Source organism: Amphiprion ocellaris, chromosome 5 (assembly GCF_022539595.1).
Source record: "Amphiprion ocellaris isolate individual 3 ecotype Okinawa chromosome 5, ASM2253959v1, whole genome shotgun sequence".
Taxonomy (NCBI): domain Eukaryota; kingdom Metazoa; phylum Chordata; class Actinopteri; family Pomacentridae; genus Amphiprion; species Amphiprion ocellaris.
Window position 1 is genome coordinate 23,950,218 of NC_072770.1, and position 18,023 is coordinate 23,968,240.

An 18,023-nucleotide genomic window follows, 5' to 3' on the forward strand; every position below is an offset into this window, starting at 1 on the left:
ACAAATGACTCTAGATTCTGCACCACACAGATACTCACGGCACAATACATTTTTATTTTACACAGAAACCATGTGTACAGGAAAAATATCCACAGCCTTAAGAGGATAGTAGGTAACAGTGGCTCACCTCATAGGATGGCTGCTGGTGAAACTCCAGGGGGGAAAGCGGACAACTGCACTTAAATTCACTGAGGAGACAACTGAATGTATTTAGCTCCACATTACACGTCATGCGTTACATCAAAAATAGTATTTCTGACATAATTAGCTTCATCAACAAACAAAGACATACCCAATCTCAAATGTTCTACAGGCACAGAAACTGAGCGAAACTGCTCCTCTGGAAAGTTTTGATTTAGATAATGTGGCAAAAGCATCACATCACAAATACAGTTTTATTTTAAAAAAAAAAAAAAAAAAAGACTTTTTATCAAGGTCATTTAGACATATTTCATTCAATGACACATTCTGCAGTTTGTCCATGAATCAAGAGACATTCACTGAATGAAACGCTGTGGTCTCTCAGAACTAGTAGCTTTTTTGTTTGTTTTTTTTTTGGTTACAGTTTTCAGACAAATTACTGTTCAAATATGTCCGTTCTAAAATGGTGAGCTATCGCAGCACTTCACTTCCTGGCAGTTTGCATGTTTCATGTCACGCCATCATTTTTAAAACAAAACCAAATTAACTGACATACCATAAAACTTTTGTAGTAAAGGAAAAGTTGAGGATAACAATGTATTTTAAATGATCATTTACTGACATGTACACCTCACTGCATCAGAGACACAGAAGCAAACACACATCAGTTTCAACAGAAAGCAAACACAGCTGTTTAAGGCTTTTAACACATGACCGTACATGAACACGACTGTCAAGGTTCAGCTACACAAATGTTCCAGGAGTGACTTTTTTTAACAGCATCGCATTGTCACTGAAAACACACAAACACTGTAGACTCACGTTTGCAGCTTTGCTATTACACACTTCTTTCATCAAAGACAAAATGAGCCACAGAAAATCAAAACAGTGGTAATGAGGTCTACATCAAAACAATGCTGCAGGATTAAAGAATGAAATAAAAACTGAAAATCAGGCAGTAAACTGAACACTTGTTAGAGGTAGGAAAATGGGTGTGGAATTAAGTTTCCAGGATTTATCCTTCACTAGTCAGAACGCATGGTGGTAAAATCTTATTTTGTTCAGTTATGAGGCCCAATGAGGACTGCCTTTAGGAGGACTGCAAAATATTTTTAACACCCCAGTAGCTGCATTGCACTGGTGGAAGGCTGCACAGGAAGATAATAACTGAATACTGGCTGATGACAGCAGACACTAATGTTCAAAGGATCAGATGCAATTCAAGCATGTCCAATTGTCTTCCAATATCACTTCAAAAAACAGAGATGTAGCTGGTTCCATAGTATTTAACTTGATGTTTGTTTGACTTTTTTAGAGTTACAGGGAATCAAAAGCCACATAGAATACTAGGTGCTTCAAAATTGGCCTACATCTAAACCCAGGTACCTCAGTAAAATTCTACAGAACCAGTTTCATGCTGATTACTTCTCTACTTGTCGCAACAGTGAACTTTTTTGAATATAATTGCATCTATGAACAATGTGAGTGCAGCTGCCATTTAATCTGAATGATTCACAAGGCTGATTAAATTAATTCCTAACAAGCGTTTGAGAGCTATGACCATCTAAGCATCCAGCGTCTAATGAGCCTCATTAACATCAACCCACAACTCAGATGTTAATACAAGTGTGAAGGTATTTGTGACACCAAATTCTCACAATACACAAGGTGCAGTGACACTTGACGCCGTTCACAGAGTTGCTTCGTACGAGATGAAATTTACAACGACCTGTCTCTTCAGCTGAGGTCACGAGTTACAGGCTCACAGGTCAGCAGTTACAACAGCACGATGACGACAATTTACTCCACAATCCCCATGTGTGCCCATTTACTGAAACACAATCTTCACGCTCACTTACAGTACTTACAGTATGTGACCCTGCAGAGAGGAATTTTCATGTGTTATTATCTACAATATAATCTTTAGACATGAATTACTCAAAACCCCACAATATATCTTTGAAAACAAAACCGCAAAATTATGATTAAAACTATTTATTTTGTCCAATAATGTGAGTTGCTACAGTATATTCATGAGAATGCAAGTTTGTCCAACCTGAGCCTGGTTTAAACGATTTTACAAGTAAATACAGCCTGTACTAACTGTGTGAATTCCTATTTGAGAGTATGTCTACAATAAATTTCAGTTTAATAATTCCGCCAGCTTTTCAGGGTCAGAACATGAGAATCATAACAAATAAACAAACAAAAAATGACGATACATAGCATAATATTGCAATAAATCCCCCTGCTCTCCCCAAGTATTGGCAGGTATATTTGGCATATATATGTCATATATGTCTTGTCATTTTTCAAGCCAAACTGTTTCATCTCAACTATGGTGTAAGTAAATAAACAGTTTAAGTACTACAGTACAAATAGCATTACTCAGAAGACAAAAATCCTACTATGATGTTGGGAATGTGCTTCAAAGAACAACCAAATGTCAAACCTTTGCAGTGAACATGTAAATTACAAGTTAGAGACGGGTTTTGATCTGTTGTTATTGACAGACAATGAAGATGGGGAAAAATGAGAGCAGAATCACAATATTGTATCAACCAATCAAAATGAGTTTTAAAAAGGTCATTGGTGCAATAATCAACTCGTAATAAAACAAGGTGATGTCATATATGCATTTACCCTAAAACATCTTAATTATTTTAGCAGGGGGCCATTTACTGATAAACTTAATTTGTTTTGGACGCCTCAAAATCCTAACATGACAATATTGTATCTCCAGCTCTGTGCTGATTTGGAAACCATCGACTATTTGCACATTTAAAAAATAAAATAAAGTACTATGAAGGTCATTTAATCCTACTTTAATCTACATTATTTTTATTTAAAATTGTGAATATTCACACAAATTTTGAAAAATGGCAGACAACTGATTAATTAAGATGACCGTTTGTTCTGTTAATTTAATGCTGTGATTACAGTATGCTTTGGATGGGCTTTATTCTGTCAAAAACGCATTTCATAATCAATTTTACAAAACCAAAATGTGCAAAAGGTCCAAGGGTTTAACTTAAACACAGAAAGTAGTGTGATTCAGCTTCAATCATACTGTATTTACAATAATCCATATTTACAACATCCAATCTTCTCGTTCATGCATCATTTTTTTTATGTGGTGAATTGAAAACCAGTACCATGACACCAACGATACAGTATAAACACTGGCTTGTTTACCCAAGACTATTATATTTGGAGATCCCAGACTGAAGGTTATGACATTATCTACACTGATTTATTTTGATTCACTGTGATGGAGGAAATTTACAATAAAATACAGGACTGCAGGTCAACATAGTTGTATTTTTTAAGAATATTCATTTAATATTGAGCTAAAATTATCCCTGGGCTTTATTCATTGTTTCTTGGATGATTATTAAATATATTTTGATTGCATTAACAGGAACTAAGCTGACTCAGCTCTTTCCCTGAAAGTGCCAGTGAGATGAACAGAGGGGGAGACACAGGGGGAGAAGGCCAGAGTAGGAAAAAGGTGGCATGTATTGTTGTGAGGTCACTACCAGTCTGCATTATCCCAGGCTTCCTCAGCAGGTTTCGTAGGACTCTTCTTCGTCTTACCATCTGCGTTCTCCCAGTTGTTGTCCCAGGCCTCCCAGCTCTCTTCTGTGCTGTGTTTGTTGTTGGATGCTGCTTCGGAGCCCCAATTGTCCCAACTGTCAGAGCTCTTCTTTGCAGAATTATCTGCGATGGTCCAGCTGTCACTGCTGGGAGATTTCTTGGCCTTTAGGGAGGTGTTGCTGCCAAAGGTTTCCCAGAAGTCCTTTGACACAGGCTGGCTTGAACTTCCTTGATATCCCTCAGTGGCATCCATGTTCTGGTAGCTCTCTCCAGCAGACCTGAAAACAGTAGTAAACATAAAGACATGGTTTAGTAATCATGTGTCATAATATTCACAAGATCATATGTTGGAAAACATTTTGCCGTTTGCTCATTTCTATGAAGTAGTTTTTATTACCCATCTTCCGGTTTTCCAGAGAAGAGATTAGTCAATTTTGCACCAGCTCCCTGAACCTAAGCACCAGAGACAGTTGTTATGTTGATGTTACCTGAAGTCTTAAAACACAATGTCTTTTAAATAAATGGATAATACAAAAAAATGCAAGGGCATAAAGTGAAAAATTATACAAATGAATACTGGCTACACAACAAACAAAAAGACTGCAAAATTTGTTTTACCAAGTCACAGAGACAGCAATATTAAGACTGCACAAAGATATTTGTTTCTAACACTTTAACAGCAAAACAGTTGACTACAGTGTACTCACCACCAAAATTAAAGTGGCAGCAAGACAAATGAGAGATTACATTTGATTAGTATTATTCAAACATTCATTAACATTGCAAAACCAGTCTCTTGGGGGGTTACGGTGTTGAGGGGGTACTTTCTCTGCATTTTTGCAAACTGTTTGTGGACTTAAGAGACCCAGTTTAAACCAGAATACGGTGGATCTGGGTTGCTGTTCCTCATTCAGGAGGCTGGTTTTGCATCGTACAGTGTGGCAGATGTCTGCCCGTCCTACCTTGCTTGCCAGCCCAGAGATGCTGACTGCCATTTCATCTAGCAATTTGCCATCTTTCACCTGGATGAGCCAAATTGTTATTAAAAACTAACAAAAACAACAATCGCTATTCAAATATGTTTGTTACATAGAACAAGTTGTGCACAGTTAATTTTTGATTGTGAGAAAAGCGATAGCGAGATTTGTTAAGAGCATTAAAAATTCGGAACATAGGAAACAGTATAATGAAAATTCAAAAAGCACATACTAGAGATATCTTAAACCAGCAATGCCAGCTGTACATTAGAAGACAAAGGTACCTTGTTTAATATCTGTCCCCGTGAGTCATCAGCTTATAGAGAAGAAACTACATACAGTATGGTGAATGAAACTGTCTCATTAAATTTGGTTTTGTTGTTTGATAATGTTAAAAAGTGAATTAGAAGGTCCTTATCCTGTATTTTGATCTATGAAGACCTGTATGTTTACTTACAGGTATACAGGACTCATTTGATCCCAGTAAAAGACACATCCTATAGCTGCTCACTTGACAGTCAAAGTTAAAGCTGTTATGCAGAAGCGTTTATGTGGAAAACACTCACCACTTCCTCAGTGAAAGCAAATTGCTATGTAGTTCATATAAAATGCCAAAAACAAAGCTTACTTCAAAGTCAAAGCTCAAACACATTAAATCTGCAAAGATAGTGAGCAACTGTTTTCAGATGAGGAGCTCTAGGTTGTGTCATTTTATGTTTATTAAAGTCAACAAGAAAATTTCCTCCTAAAAGAACACTCAGTTTTCTTTTGCCCTGATCAGAGAAGACAGGGTAAATCAAATTCAGTGCTTCAGTCAGATGATGACGAACAGCCACAATATTGAAACCACCAAAGTGAATGACATTGATCTTTTCATTCTGCTGGGAAATCTTGGGTCCAGGTATTAAAGTGAATGTTACTTTGGCATGTACCACCCATGTAAACATTGGTGCAGACCAAGCAAACACCCCAACAGCAGCAGCCTCCAATGGCAGGACAGTGCACCTCATCACACTGTAAAAACTGCTCAGGAACAGCATAAGCTTTCCAGTTACCACAAGAGGTTCCCTGTCCATGATCTGATGGGTCAGAGCAGTTTTGGTGGCACGAGGGAGACCTGACAATATTAGGCAGGTGGTTTTAATGCTGCGACTGAGCAATGTACATCAGTTTTAGAACTTTGTATTAAATTCTGATTTCCCCATTTGTAAGAATGTGTAGGAACCAGCCCTGAAGCTAAAATGGAAACTGGCACCACTGATATTTAAATTACACAGAATTATATACGGAATGTAATTTTTCAGCAAAGAGCAACTCAAGATTGAAAACTGACTACTTTGAAATGAGGCATGATATCTGAACAAAGACTTAGCCTTGTAAAAATATTTAAATGTACTTTAATCTTCATCCAGTGACTGTGCTGACAGTTCACACTGACTCACAGGCTCTCTAATAAACAGTTCACAGCTGTACACGTCTGCAAATCTCATGGCTGAGTCACTGACTAGGAGAAACAAAGGACTTTTTTTTCTCCATCTTTGCAACCGCAGGCTTTGCCGTTTAATGTAAGCTGGCATACAGCAGATAGACTGGCACACACAAAACAGTGGAGAAAATAGCACATTCACATCTGAAGCTGTTCTTTGTCTAAAGCACTGCAACCCACCACCAAATCAACAACTTCAAACATCAATGTTACCTTTTCTTGGGTAGGTTTGATAACATTCTCATTTAATGTCTGTCCTAACTCAGTGGCCTAGTTGGAAGTCAGAGAGGAGAGTTCACTTGAATGAAACACAGTTTAACATTCAAATACTGCAAGACACTGAGCTACTTGTTCTGCAGTTGCATGAAGAGACTGATCATTCCCATTCACCATGACAGTGAACAAGCACCAGAGGGTGTAATGGTTCAAAAAACTAGCAGCCTTTCAAGGGTAGAGCTGCAATTACAATTAATAAAATACAACATTTTCATTTACACATCCTTCTTGCAACGGTAACAGGTTGCATGAAGGATTTCTTTTGTCTCAAAAATCTACCAGATCTCCATAAAGTGCCAAACTTTAGAGAAGTTTACTTAAGTGTTTTTACGCACCATTACCCCCTGTCAGCAGTGTTAGCAGTGAGCACAAGAACTGGCATGCATGAATGGATAACCTATTATCAATGGATGTGAGTGAACAGTTTCTCTGTTCATTTCTATATTAGGGGTAGGAATTCCCATAGATCCATATTCCATAATGTATCATATCTCACAGTACAAATACCACCAGTCAAAGGTTATCCATAAACTTAAAACATATGTACCAAGACTGACACGTTGCCTTGTATTAGTATTACTAAGTAGAAGCATGTGAAGATGACATTTACCAACATTTTGCAAAATGTGTCTTACTGTTTAAAAACAGAAAATCTGACAAGCCGACAAAAAAGTATACATCATGGGTAAAGTAATGCATGTTCAATAAACAGAAATTGAAAAAATAAATGTTTGAAAAAACATGATGTGAAAAAGCGCCATGCACCTATAAACTGCTTTACCGGTTCTGGGGGCGCTTTATAGCCCCTTAACTACATCCAGAGAGGGCAAAGAGATATTAAAGTAGTAACAGTTATTAAAGCTTGAAAGGTTACATTATATATGAAGACCTTAACAAGAAAAAAAACACATTATGTGAATGCTAATACGCTCAGGAAAGAGAGAAATACTCAATATAGCTGACAGAAGAGGTAGGAGGAAACATAGGTCAAACAAGTAATCTGTGATAACATTCATCTTACCTTCAAGGTTGCTTGATTTGCCAGTTTACTTGTCTGTATGTGGGAAGTTAAAAGAAATATAATTAACTTTTTTATATGGGTTCTTATTTTAGCTTGAAATTCAATGCAGAACATAAATGCTATGAACTTACAACACTTTTGTTTGAACATACTTACATTATCTTTGGCAATAGAAGCAAATTTGCTAGCTCCAACAGTAAAACTGCTCCAACCCTGATGAAAAAAAAACAACAGTTAACAGGACAAACAAGACAAAGGTTCCAATCAGCCAGAAGATGTATATCATGACCTACTGAATAAAAAGAAGTCATAGCATTGTTCAGGAAGTCGTCTTCTTTTTTCTCGGGGGTCACTGTGTTGCCGAAGCCAACATATCGATTCTCTTGATTTCCACTGTAACCACCTCCACTGAAGAAGCATGAAAAATACTTTTTAGCAAATCACCCCCTTTACAGAACACAACTGAAGACAGAATCATAAAAGAAAGTCAAAAATGTACCTCTGATAAGAGTTTACGTCGTCACTTAACCAATCTTCAAAAGCTTTGTCGCTAGATTTTGCAGAGTTCTGTCCAGGTCCTCCAGAGCTACATTAAAGACACATGAATTCACTGCTTTGATGGCTGTTCTGTATCTAGTATCACACACAGCATTAGTTAAATGTTTCAAATTTAATTGATTCTTACCGATGAGAGGATGAAAGGCTGGTCTTGGGTTGAGGAGAGGTCCAATTTCTGGCAGGGGATGTCTCAATGGACCACTCCTTACCCTCTGCCAAAGTTGCGACCTGTCATGGACAGCGTTGGAAAAAAAACACAAATTCTTCTGATTAACAGGAGATGCTCTGGCAAAGTGGGGATCTCACAAATTTTAGCTACCACTAAACCATTCTTCGACCGTAATCCACTTCATATTTTTCATTTTTAAAAAAAAAACTTGTCAATTAAGCGAATACATTTCAAATCTCCAAAGTACATAACCCATAACATGGTCTAACATCACCTACCTAAATGACATAATGAAAAAATAAATACGGATTTTTCAGGGCAACTGATCTAATTTGAATGACTGAACTTTTGTCAACTCACCTTGTCCCTGAAGAGTGCAGCAGCTCTGCTGTTGTATTTCTCCTGTAAAGTCCAGTTGGAGTCATAATCATCTTGAAGTTCAAGAAACAGGCGGAATTTTCCATTTCCTCCTGCTTTCATTTTCTCAAGTTCAATATCTTTCCACTTGTCCATGGTGACCGAGCGCACAAAACTGCAGATTGGGCAAAAGTGTTAAATTAAACATTGCCAGGCTGTAATAGTGTATTGTTAATGAATGGAAGGAATATGCGCCTCTTCTGGCCTGTTCAGCTGCTGGTAAACAAAGCTGCGACAGTAATGGAACTTAATCACAAAACTTATCCACGCATTTGCAATAGACCATGCACACTGGTGTTATAAGGATACTTTTGTAGTCTGAGCTGTTAGCTGGAAAGTTCATCTAAAAGTTCAGTAGGCTTTTCTAGTTTGTTGAATGAAGCAAAGACATGTTCTTACCTGAGATGTACTCCCAGGCCCCGGTGTTTGCCAGAACACTCCAGACAAATCCAGATGCCATATGTCACACTAACCCACTGAGGGTTAAAAGCTCCACATTCAAAACACAGCTGAAAAGAAAACAACAGGTATTCGACAGTTAATGAATTTATGTATCATTATGTAAGAATATTGTAGTCTGACCCTGCATTGGTTTGGAAAATATCTAAACACCATTGAACTGTAACACACAAATGTTGCCAAACAATCATAAAAACCCTACACATTTCACTACTACAAACAAACATTTTATACTGGAGGAGATTCTTGAGAGTAAGCATTCCTATTTTGTCCAAAGGCAAAAAGATGACTAATCTTCTATTAAAAACCTCTTTTCTTTACTGGAGTTGCAATGGGATGCTATTTTCTTAGTATATCATTTTAACTGGCACCAAGAAATGAACATATTTCTCCGATACTTGCCAGCTTCCACTGGCTGCCTGTTACAATCCGCATTGATTTTGACAGCTTATTCCTTTTAAAGCATTAACTGGCCTTCTTCCAAACTGCATCAGGGCCTTAATAAATCCTGAATATTTAATTAGATCTATGGATGGGCCTGTGCTAGTGACCAGAGGTGACCACCTGACTGAATCTTTTGCTGCTGATCACCTGAACTGTTGAACAACCTGACTTTTGAAATCAGATTGGCAGCATCTTTAGTGTACTTTCAATCACTTCTTTAATTTATTTATTTATTTTTTTAATATTGGACAGCCTTAATGGACATTTGATGTGTTGCCGAGGATCCCGATTCTGAAATGTTATATATATTTTTTGTATCGGCTCTTTTTCCCTCATCTGTTCTATAACAATATACTTAATTTAGATTTTCTTATTCTTTTCTCTTGCTGTTAAGCAAATAAATTGTGTATAAAAGATAGATGTAGCCTCCGGCTCAAAAAAAATGAAGCAAACACAGATCTATTCTCATCTAGCAGAATGGTCTGGCTGCATCTCATTATCATTTTGATACAAAGGGAAAAACACTATTTTGTTTGTGCTTCTTTAAACTAGTCAATCATATTAGGCAGCTCAGTGAAGGATGCTGCTTCAGTGTCACTTAAAATAGTTACGGTGAAAATGTTTGGATGGAACATTTGCAGCCAGTAAAGCCAATAATTGTCATTAAAGTGGCTAATTCACTGAAAAAAGTAGCAGGGCTGCTTTAATACACAAAATTAAAACGTTTAGTATGGTAGGTTACTACTGTTGCCATTTCCTATAGCAAAGAGGTAAACAGTAACACAGAGATAGCAGAAGGGAAGAAAGAAGCCAATGACAGGCTTATACCCACAGCAAACATCCAGCAAGTCAGACTAGGCACTCTGTTTGTCTAAAAATAAAGTGTATTATTATCAGAAAAACACAAAATAATAGAATAACTTAATATTTTAGAGTAGGAGATCTTACACTTGTTCTACTGCTACTGCCAAAGCTACAGGCTGACAAAATGTCCACTGGCAGTAAAATTCCCGCCAAAAATTACTCTCACCATTTATTTGGGGACATTTTGTGAAGGACTATGAGAAGGTGTTACATCGCAAGGCTTCCAAACACCCGTTACCTTCTATGTGAAGAATGGTCTAAGTTTGACTGAGTTGAGAAGTGACATTAAAAATCTGCTACGAGGACTTACATTATTCTCATCTTGTGTTCTCACTTCCTTCAGAACTCTTCTGGTCCTTGGACTTGCCATGATGACCCGCACTGAAAAGGATTTGTAAAGGATCTTTTTAGGTACAACATTTGTTACTGAAAGCTAATTATCAAAACACGAACATAAACTACTGGGAATTAATACTCCACAACCCAGGTTATGTTAGCAAGCGACAATACGAACAAAATGAATAAAATGGCACCAATACCAGAGGACTATTTCGCACTGAAATCACATATTCCTACTGGAGTGTCTCTTTAATTTATATTGTATAACAGTGGTGAGTTTTAATTTGTGGATTTGAACCAATGTCTCTCCAAAGACTGGAAAGCAATAAGAGAAACTGTTGTATTGATGATGTAATCAGAAAGAGAACTGGATCCTCTCCACAGACAGCAGGCTTGTTTGAGATTAATTGTGCTTCGCCTGGAAAGTGGATGAGAGCAGGAGACTGCAGCCAGGAGAAGTTACAAAAGGCTGCAGTAAAGCCCTTCCAGAATGATAAAGGAAGACAGCTAGATATTCATCACAGCAGAAGTTACTGCTGATGAATTGAAAAAGTTGCTATATGACAATCTATCAAACTTTGTTTTCTAACAAATAACTATTGTTTATTGATGTGGATGCTCTGAGAGATAAGGCATCCAATACATCACTGTATGTTGTGACTGCAGCATTAATCAGGTATTGCTATCAATAAACATCAAACATGTGAACTGATTTTCTGCTGATATGAGTACTAATTGTGGAAACCATGAGTTTGTATTCTTATATTCAACATGTATTCGTTTAACAAAGAAAAAAATTATTAACTTACACAGAAACCGATAGAATACACACATTCCTACAGCTGCCTCAATCTTATGAAGTTTATAGCACCGTGACACCTCAGCAAATCAGGAGCCAGTTGCCCAGATTTGCAACTACCCAGCATGCACTGAGCCAATCATTCTTACTGTCTTAATGCCTTCAAGCAAAACTTGTGATTAATGGAGTAACCACCAGGACAACTGACATCAGTGATGGTGATACGGGTGCACAGTCACAGCAATAATCTAAGAATGTAAGATCAGCAATAGCTCTGTCCTTGTAAACTACCATTTTATCCATCATATGCTGCATTACTTAAATATGTGCTTTTCTAACTGACAGGTCAAAATAGTCTAATCTACCTAAAGTCAATGCAAGGAGAATGTCACAACACACCAACAGAGTCAAACATTACTTCAGTGCCACAAGAAAAATGTCATCTAAGTCACATGAACTAGTCAGAAAGTAGCGACAGATGCATGAACACATTGTTGGTCATGCCATTAGTTGACAAAAAGAAAAAAGGAAAAGTCCTATGCCTATCCTCTAAACTGTACATGCTCTTTTGTAGATAAAATTGTGAAAAATCTAAAATTCACAGAGCCCAAGGTGATATGTTAAATCGGATAGGACTGTCAGACCTCCAGAATATATTAAATATGCAATAATAGAGAGAGGTAGGAAAACAGGGGAAAAGAAGCGTATCTTCATGTGTCAAAAGCTGGAAAAAGTCATAGTTTGTTACTGTTGCTGGCTAAACACCTTAAAGAATAATCGCTTTGAAAAATACATTTTCTGTTGCTCTCATACTGCTTGTACTATCTAAATATCACTGGAACAGTCAAGTATCGAGTATAACCTCTGTAATAGTGTGGAATTTCCTGAACAGTGCAATTTTCACAGGTTGGTGTGATGTTTTTACGGGGGGCACCCTTCAAAAATCCATGCTGTATCACAGAGAGCTGGACTTAAAAGAAAACATTAGCAAATAAAAGCCTCTGGAGCATATTCTACGGAGTATGTTGCCTCAACCAAGAGGTTTGGATATTCTGTACGAAAACAAACTTCTCATTTGCCCTCAAGAGCAAGGCAGCTGCCTAATCACATTAATAATATATATTTTGTTTTGTTTAGTTGAGGTTCTATTCAAGCACAGCCTAAAAGCACATGGCTAAAATTATGTACAGTAAAGCTCCAAATTATTTCTACCCACCCATTCCAAAACTTGATTTATAGTGAACTTTCGTTGACCTATAGGTTTCTACTGGCCGAAAATGACATAAACAAGTGAAAACAGCCAGCAAGACACTGTACTATAAAGGTGAATAATGATCAATTATACTATATGTTTTTTTGCTGAAAAACTATTTATAGGTTTTCTCAGCAATCAATAGTAACACCTTTAGTTGACACTACAGCATCAAATGATTCTTATAACTGCCATCAAGCTGTCAGCATATCTCCCTTGTAAGTTTATTTCAATCCTCTTTTGGGACAATCTATAGGTCTTTGCAGATTGCAGATGGAAGTGCTCCTCGCCATCACATCGGTCTTCAGTTCTTCCACAGATTTCCAAAAGAGTTCAAGTCTGGACTCTATTCAGGCCACTCCAACATGCTGATATTGCTTTCTGTTAACTATTTCTTGACCACTTTAAGCAGAATGTTTCCTATCTCTGTCTTGTTGGACAGTCTGATGCTGCCCAAGGCAAAGTTTTTATGCAGCCTGATCTTTTCCTCCAGAATCTTAATGCAGCCTTCTCTTCTCATGATGCCGTTTACGTTCACTTTGACATTCCCACGCCAATCATTGACCGAGGATGGTATGCCTGGGGTTGAATGAGTCTCCTTTCTTTCTCCAGACTAAATCCACAACCTTGTGGCCAAACAACTCAATTTTCATATCATGCTAACAGAGAACTGAGTACCAAAAGCTTTCTTCTTTGTCCAAATGATCTTTTGCAAAGAACAGATGAGCTTTTATGTGCCTGTCTTTGAGAAGCAGAGCCCTCCTTGGTTGATATCCATGCAGACTAGCCTTATTCAGTGTCTGCTGAAATATCTGATGTAGATGTTGGCATCAGATTTGCTTAGATTCATGATGCCTCGTGGTGATCCTTGGATTCTTCTTGGCCTCTTGCAGTACCACTGGTGCCAGCGCAGGGATCACTTTTGGCTGTCTACCATGACCTCTGAGATTATTCAGAGTGTAAAACTACTTGTACTTTTTAAATATGATTTGTACTGTGGCCACTGGCACTTGAAAACACTTGGACACTTCTTTAGAGCCTTTCCACAATGTACATCTCTGCCTCTGCAACACACTCTAATAGCAAACAACTAAAAATTGACTAGAGGACTATGACATTAACTGTTTCTATAATTTATTATAATGGACTAGAGGATGGTAGAAATTACTAGGACCACCTGGAATCGTGTAAAAAATTCTTGCATTTTCTCAAATATTTCCCACATTTGGGACATGGCACATTAGCAAAAAGGTAAAAAGAAAAAAATACCGATAGTAACAATTTATCACATCTCTGACACAACAACTTAGTATCCTGCGCCACTTGTTCATGCCAGCCAGAAGAATAGAAATTCACTATAAATCAACATTTGGTATTTGTGTGAATATTTTTTCTGGGGTAATCATAATAATTAGCTATAATAACGCGTTTGAACTGTGTGTCGGATCATGGCAATTTTTGTCTTTTAGGGAAATTCAATCACTGTGATGTTCAAACAAAGCCTCACAGAGCTGCAGTCGTGTCAACGCTCTGAAAAAAAAAACACTACAGATTTCATACACCGGTCAACGTGCGTATTTGACGAAAAACTAATAATGATTAGTCGCGACTTTTTCCTTCAAGTAGTGATTAAAAGCCGATCTTTAAATTGACATAACACACATGCTAGCGTGTCAGTGAAATGACATAATTACTGACACTACTGACGTTATCTTTAGCCTGAGCTAACGCTAGCTAACTGAGCCGTTACCTGTCTGTGATTGTTGAACAACGAAAACAACGCTGTTTTCCGGCCGCAGGCTCCGCTGACAAACTCTACAGAAGCTCTTCTTCTGTCACAGGGACACAGCAAGTGTCGGGCTGTCACACACTGTGTCAGGCGAACAGAAGAGTATTCAGAGGACTGCTGATGTTAAACGCCGTTAGCCATGTTCCTGTTTGCATACGTTGGCAGTGCAATGCATCATGGGAGGCGGTTTCTTCTTCTTTTGTGTTTGTTGCTGGCAGTAAAGCAGCTGGGAGTAGCACTACTGCCACGTACAGGATTGGCATTTAAGAGAGAAACTGAATTATCTTCATCAAACATTTCTTGAGGTATTATTTCATTTAGTTGACGGTGTCACCAAGTAGACTATCTAGTATGATGCTGTGCTTCATATGCTACTTTTTTTTTTGAGGTCAGCACACCCAGGTAATCACCTTTACAATGCATACAGACCCAAATCCTATCCTTGCAGGTGGTGGACCCACTTGGCGGCAGCCCCATATAGCTTCTTCAGATTGTGCCCAAAACTGGTGTTTCCTGTCAGTTTATTTGATGTCAGTCCAGTAAGTAATGTGAATGACTCTTGTCAGACATGAACAAAATGCAATATGATGCACTTGTTTATCTTAGCTAACTCAAGTAACATTCTTTGTCATGATTTATTTTCACAATAAACACTTACCATAGATCTTTAAAACACTTTCTTACTTTGCCTTTATTATGCGAAACTTTTACCCATTGCCATCACATTTATTATTTGACTATATAAAATAAAATATTTTTTGCATCAGAACTTCATCAGGAAGGGACAAGACCAGTAAAAATCTAGATTTTTTGTTAAAGTTTAAAATGGACCATTTTAATATGTTGTATAAAGTAATTTAACTTATTGTTTCCTTTTTGTTTTCCCCTAATCATAAGGTTTAAATCTACTATCAGGAATTTATCTTTAAATATAGTTGTGATGACAAACAGCAGGACAAGAGAAAATGTAATAGGAAACTAAGGGATTAAAGTACATTCCTCTCTTAAAGTGCTTCATTGTTGAATAACCATGTCCTGCACAGGGTCAGTCTCCTTACCTAATGTCATTAGCTGCTCTTATCTGATAAAAAAGGGGTATAAAAGGGATGTTGTTGCAGCTGGGGGAGCACCTGTCCAGACGAGAGCTGTACATCAACATGAGTGCGTCTACAAGTTTGAAAGTGCGCCTGCCGGCGTTCGTGTTAGTGATGGAGGTGGTCATGATAATTCTTTATGCTATGTTTGTCACTTACGATGACAATGCCAATGCTAAAATGCAAAACAATGAGACCAACCCCATGGACAACTCCATGTATCGCGACTACCCCTACTTTGCTGACGTGCAGGTGATGATCTTCATCGGTTTTGGTTGTCTGCTGGCCTTCTTCAGATTCTACGGCTTCAGTGGGATGGTCTTCAACTTCCTCACAGCTGCATTCACGATCCAGTGGGCAATCCTGATACAAGGTTTCTTCCAATTTTACTATAATGGCAAAATTCACATAGGAGTGATCAACCTGGTGAATGCAGAGTTCGCCTGTGCTGTGGTGCTTATCTCCTTCGGAGCTGTGCTTGGGAAAACAAGTCCGGTTCAGCTCCTGGTCATGTCTTTGTTAGAGATCCCTGTCTTTTCTGTGACAGAGTGGGCTGTGCTGAAATATATCAGGATCAATGACGCAGGTGGCTCTATTCTTATTCACCTGTTTGCCTGCTACTTTGGTCTAGGAGTGACATTTATGCTGTATCGCCCAAGCCTGAATGCTGGACATGCTAAAGAGACTACTAGTTACCATTCGGACATCCTGTCTGTAATGGGAACCCTTTTCCTCTGGGTGTTCTGGCCCTCATTCAACTCTGCTCTTACAATTAAAGGTGACGATCAGCACAGAGCTGTACTCCACACTTTTATAGGGCTGAGCTCATCCACTATCACCGCCTTTGCTCTCTCTGCGGTGTTCAACAAGAGAGGCAAGTTCACAATGGCTGATATTCAGAATGTGACTCTGGCAGGCGGTGTGACTGTTGGGGCCTCTGTGGACATGATGATTTCTCCTGTGGCTGCGTACGCTCTGGGCATCATGGGCTGTACCGCCTGCTTCTTTGGTTACAGATACCTCACCCCCTTTTTAGCCCGTCGCATGAGGATCCAGGACCAGTGTGGTATTCACAATCTCCACGGACTCACTGGCCTCATATCATCCACAGCAGGGATCGTTGCCATCCTCCTGGCCACTGAGGAAACCTACGGGCCCAGCATGTACCAGATCTTTTCCCATCGAGCTCCACCTGAGGGAGATCCGAAGCTGCTGGAGCTGCAGCAACTGATTCCTGGCCTGAAGCCGGGTTTGGGCCGCACCGCACAGGAACAAGCTCTTTACCAGGTTGCAGCGATCTTTACCACCATCGCAGCAGCTGCAATCGGTGGACTGCTCACCGGAATGGTCATGAATTTGTCCTTCATGGCATCGCCGTCTGATGAGGACTGTTTTGATGATGAGGTTTTCTTTGACATGCCCTCTGACTTTGACAGTGTAGAAGTGTTAAAGACCCCCATGAGCAGTGATGAAAAAAGACAAATGGATCCTTCAGTCACCAAAGTCTGAGGTTTTAAAGCACTTTGTTGACAGTCAGTTTTGATGTATATAAGATTAACACATTTTAAAATATTGCCATCACAAATACATAAATATGTAGATATTTTCACCTAAATGTTGCAATGTGTGTGGTACAAGTGAGTATAATGATTATGAATACATAAAATATGTCTGGGGAAATAAATCAAATGCTGTTTACACTGTTGGTGTTTTGTATGCAAAAAAGGCAACTCTGTCATATGAGACTGCATTTCATAAACTGTATCTGAAATAAAGAATTTTATGATGAAACCAATGCAACATTTATATTTTTTTCTTCTATTTTTATCGAACATATTTAGCTCATACTCTCTCACCAAGGGATTAAACTAAATCAGCAGCTTCAAGTATATTTTATGGTTTTATTTTACATTCATAATGAATTTTAACCCAGTGCCTCCTCTGTGTGCAATAAGCTGTTTAGATTAGGAAGATATTGACCATATATCATCTCCTGTGTTTTGCATATTTCATTACTGGGCTTCAAATGCATGAATCTTTCACATTCAAATAAGCTGATAAGAAACTTTTAATATAATGCTTCAAAAATGGAAGCAGAATAAAGGATGAACATGACGTCCTCAGTGGCATAATGCTTTTTTAGAAACTGAAGGATACAGAAACATTGTCTGTTGAGTACGACCCTTCTTTGCAGTCGGTAGTAATCGGTCATAGTCACACAATTTGCACAAAGACAGCAGTGTAGGCTTGTAATCATCCTGCTGAAATATATTTTAAAGTCAGCACAAATTGAACTCTTTCTCATATTCTAAGGTAACTTCATGGACTCATTTTTTGTGCC

General features: G+C 38.2%; 2 protein-coding genes across 8 annotated transcripts; one reads left to right on the plus strand and one right to left on the minus strand.

The window, feature by feature from the left end:
• Positions 1–34: 34 nt before the first annotated feature.
• Positions 35–14,759, minus strand: arfgap1 (ADP-ribosylation factor GTPase activating protein 1). 7 transcript variants are annotated; one of them, XM_055010473.1, is made up of 14 exons: positions 14,550–14,759; positions 10,720–10,790; positions 9,042–9,151; positions 8,586–8,757; positions 8,184–8,284; positions 7,998–8,084; positions 7,792–7,906; positions 7,655–7,711; positions 7,499–7,531; positions 7,259–7,288; positions 6,415–6,471; positions 4,701–4,760; positions 4,136–4,191; positions 35–4,016 (listed from the first exon to the last, which is right to left on the minus strand). In XM_055010473.1, the coding sequence occupies exons 2-14, from the start codon at positions 10,777–10,779 to the stop codon at positions 3,677–3,679; spliced, it is 1,278 nt and encodes a 425-aa protein (XP_054866448.1). In that variant the 5' UTR covers positions 10,780–10,790; positions 14,550–14,759; the 3' UTR covers positions 35–3,676. The 7 variants fall into 7 exon arrangements, with proteins under 7 accessions (XP_054866448.1, XP_023142908.1, XP_054866450.1 ...); XM_023287140.3 differs by lacking the exon at positions 7,259–7,288; XM_055010475.1 differs by lacking the exon at positions 4,701–4,760 and having other exon boundaries at positions 4,136–4,185.
• Positions 14,760–15,725: 966 nt separating this feature from the next.
• On the plus strand, positions 15,726–17,477 carry rh50 (Rh50-like protein). The gene has a single exon (XM_023287181.3). It carries the CDS (start codon positions 15,746–15,748, stop codon positions 17,189–17,191), a length of 1,446 nt encoding a protein of 481 aa, XP_023142949.1. The 5' UTR covers positions 15,726–15,745; the 3' UTR covers positions 17,192–17,477.
• Positions 17,478–18,023: the final 546 nt, after the last annotated feature.

What these genes read in the sequence shown, in the direction of transcription:
- rh50 (XM_023287181.3), top strand. Translation starts at nt 15,746, where the DNA reads ATGAGTGCGTCTACAAGTTTGAAAGTGCGCCTGCCGGCGTTCGTGTTA.
- arfgap1 (XM_055010473.1), bottom strand. Translation starts at nt 10,779, where the DNA reads ATGGCAAGTCCAAGGACCAGAAGAGTTCTGAAGGAAGTGAGAACACAA. An exon ending in CTGCACTCTTCAGGGACAAG is followed by an intron (nt 8,285 to 8,585) that starts GTGAGTTGACAA and finishes TGTCCATGACAG; the next exon opens with GTCGCAACTTTGGCAGAGGG. An exon ending in AGCCTTTCATCCTCTCATCG is followed by an intron (nt 8,085 to 8,183) that starts GTAAGAATCAAT and finishes TCTTTAATGTAG; the next exon opens with CTCTGGAGGACCTGGACAGA.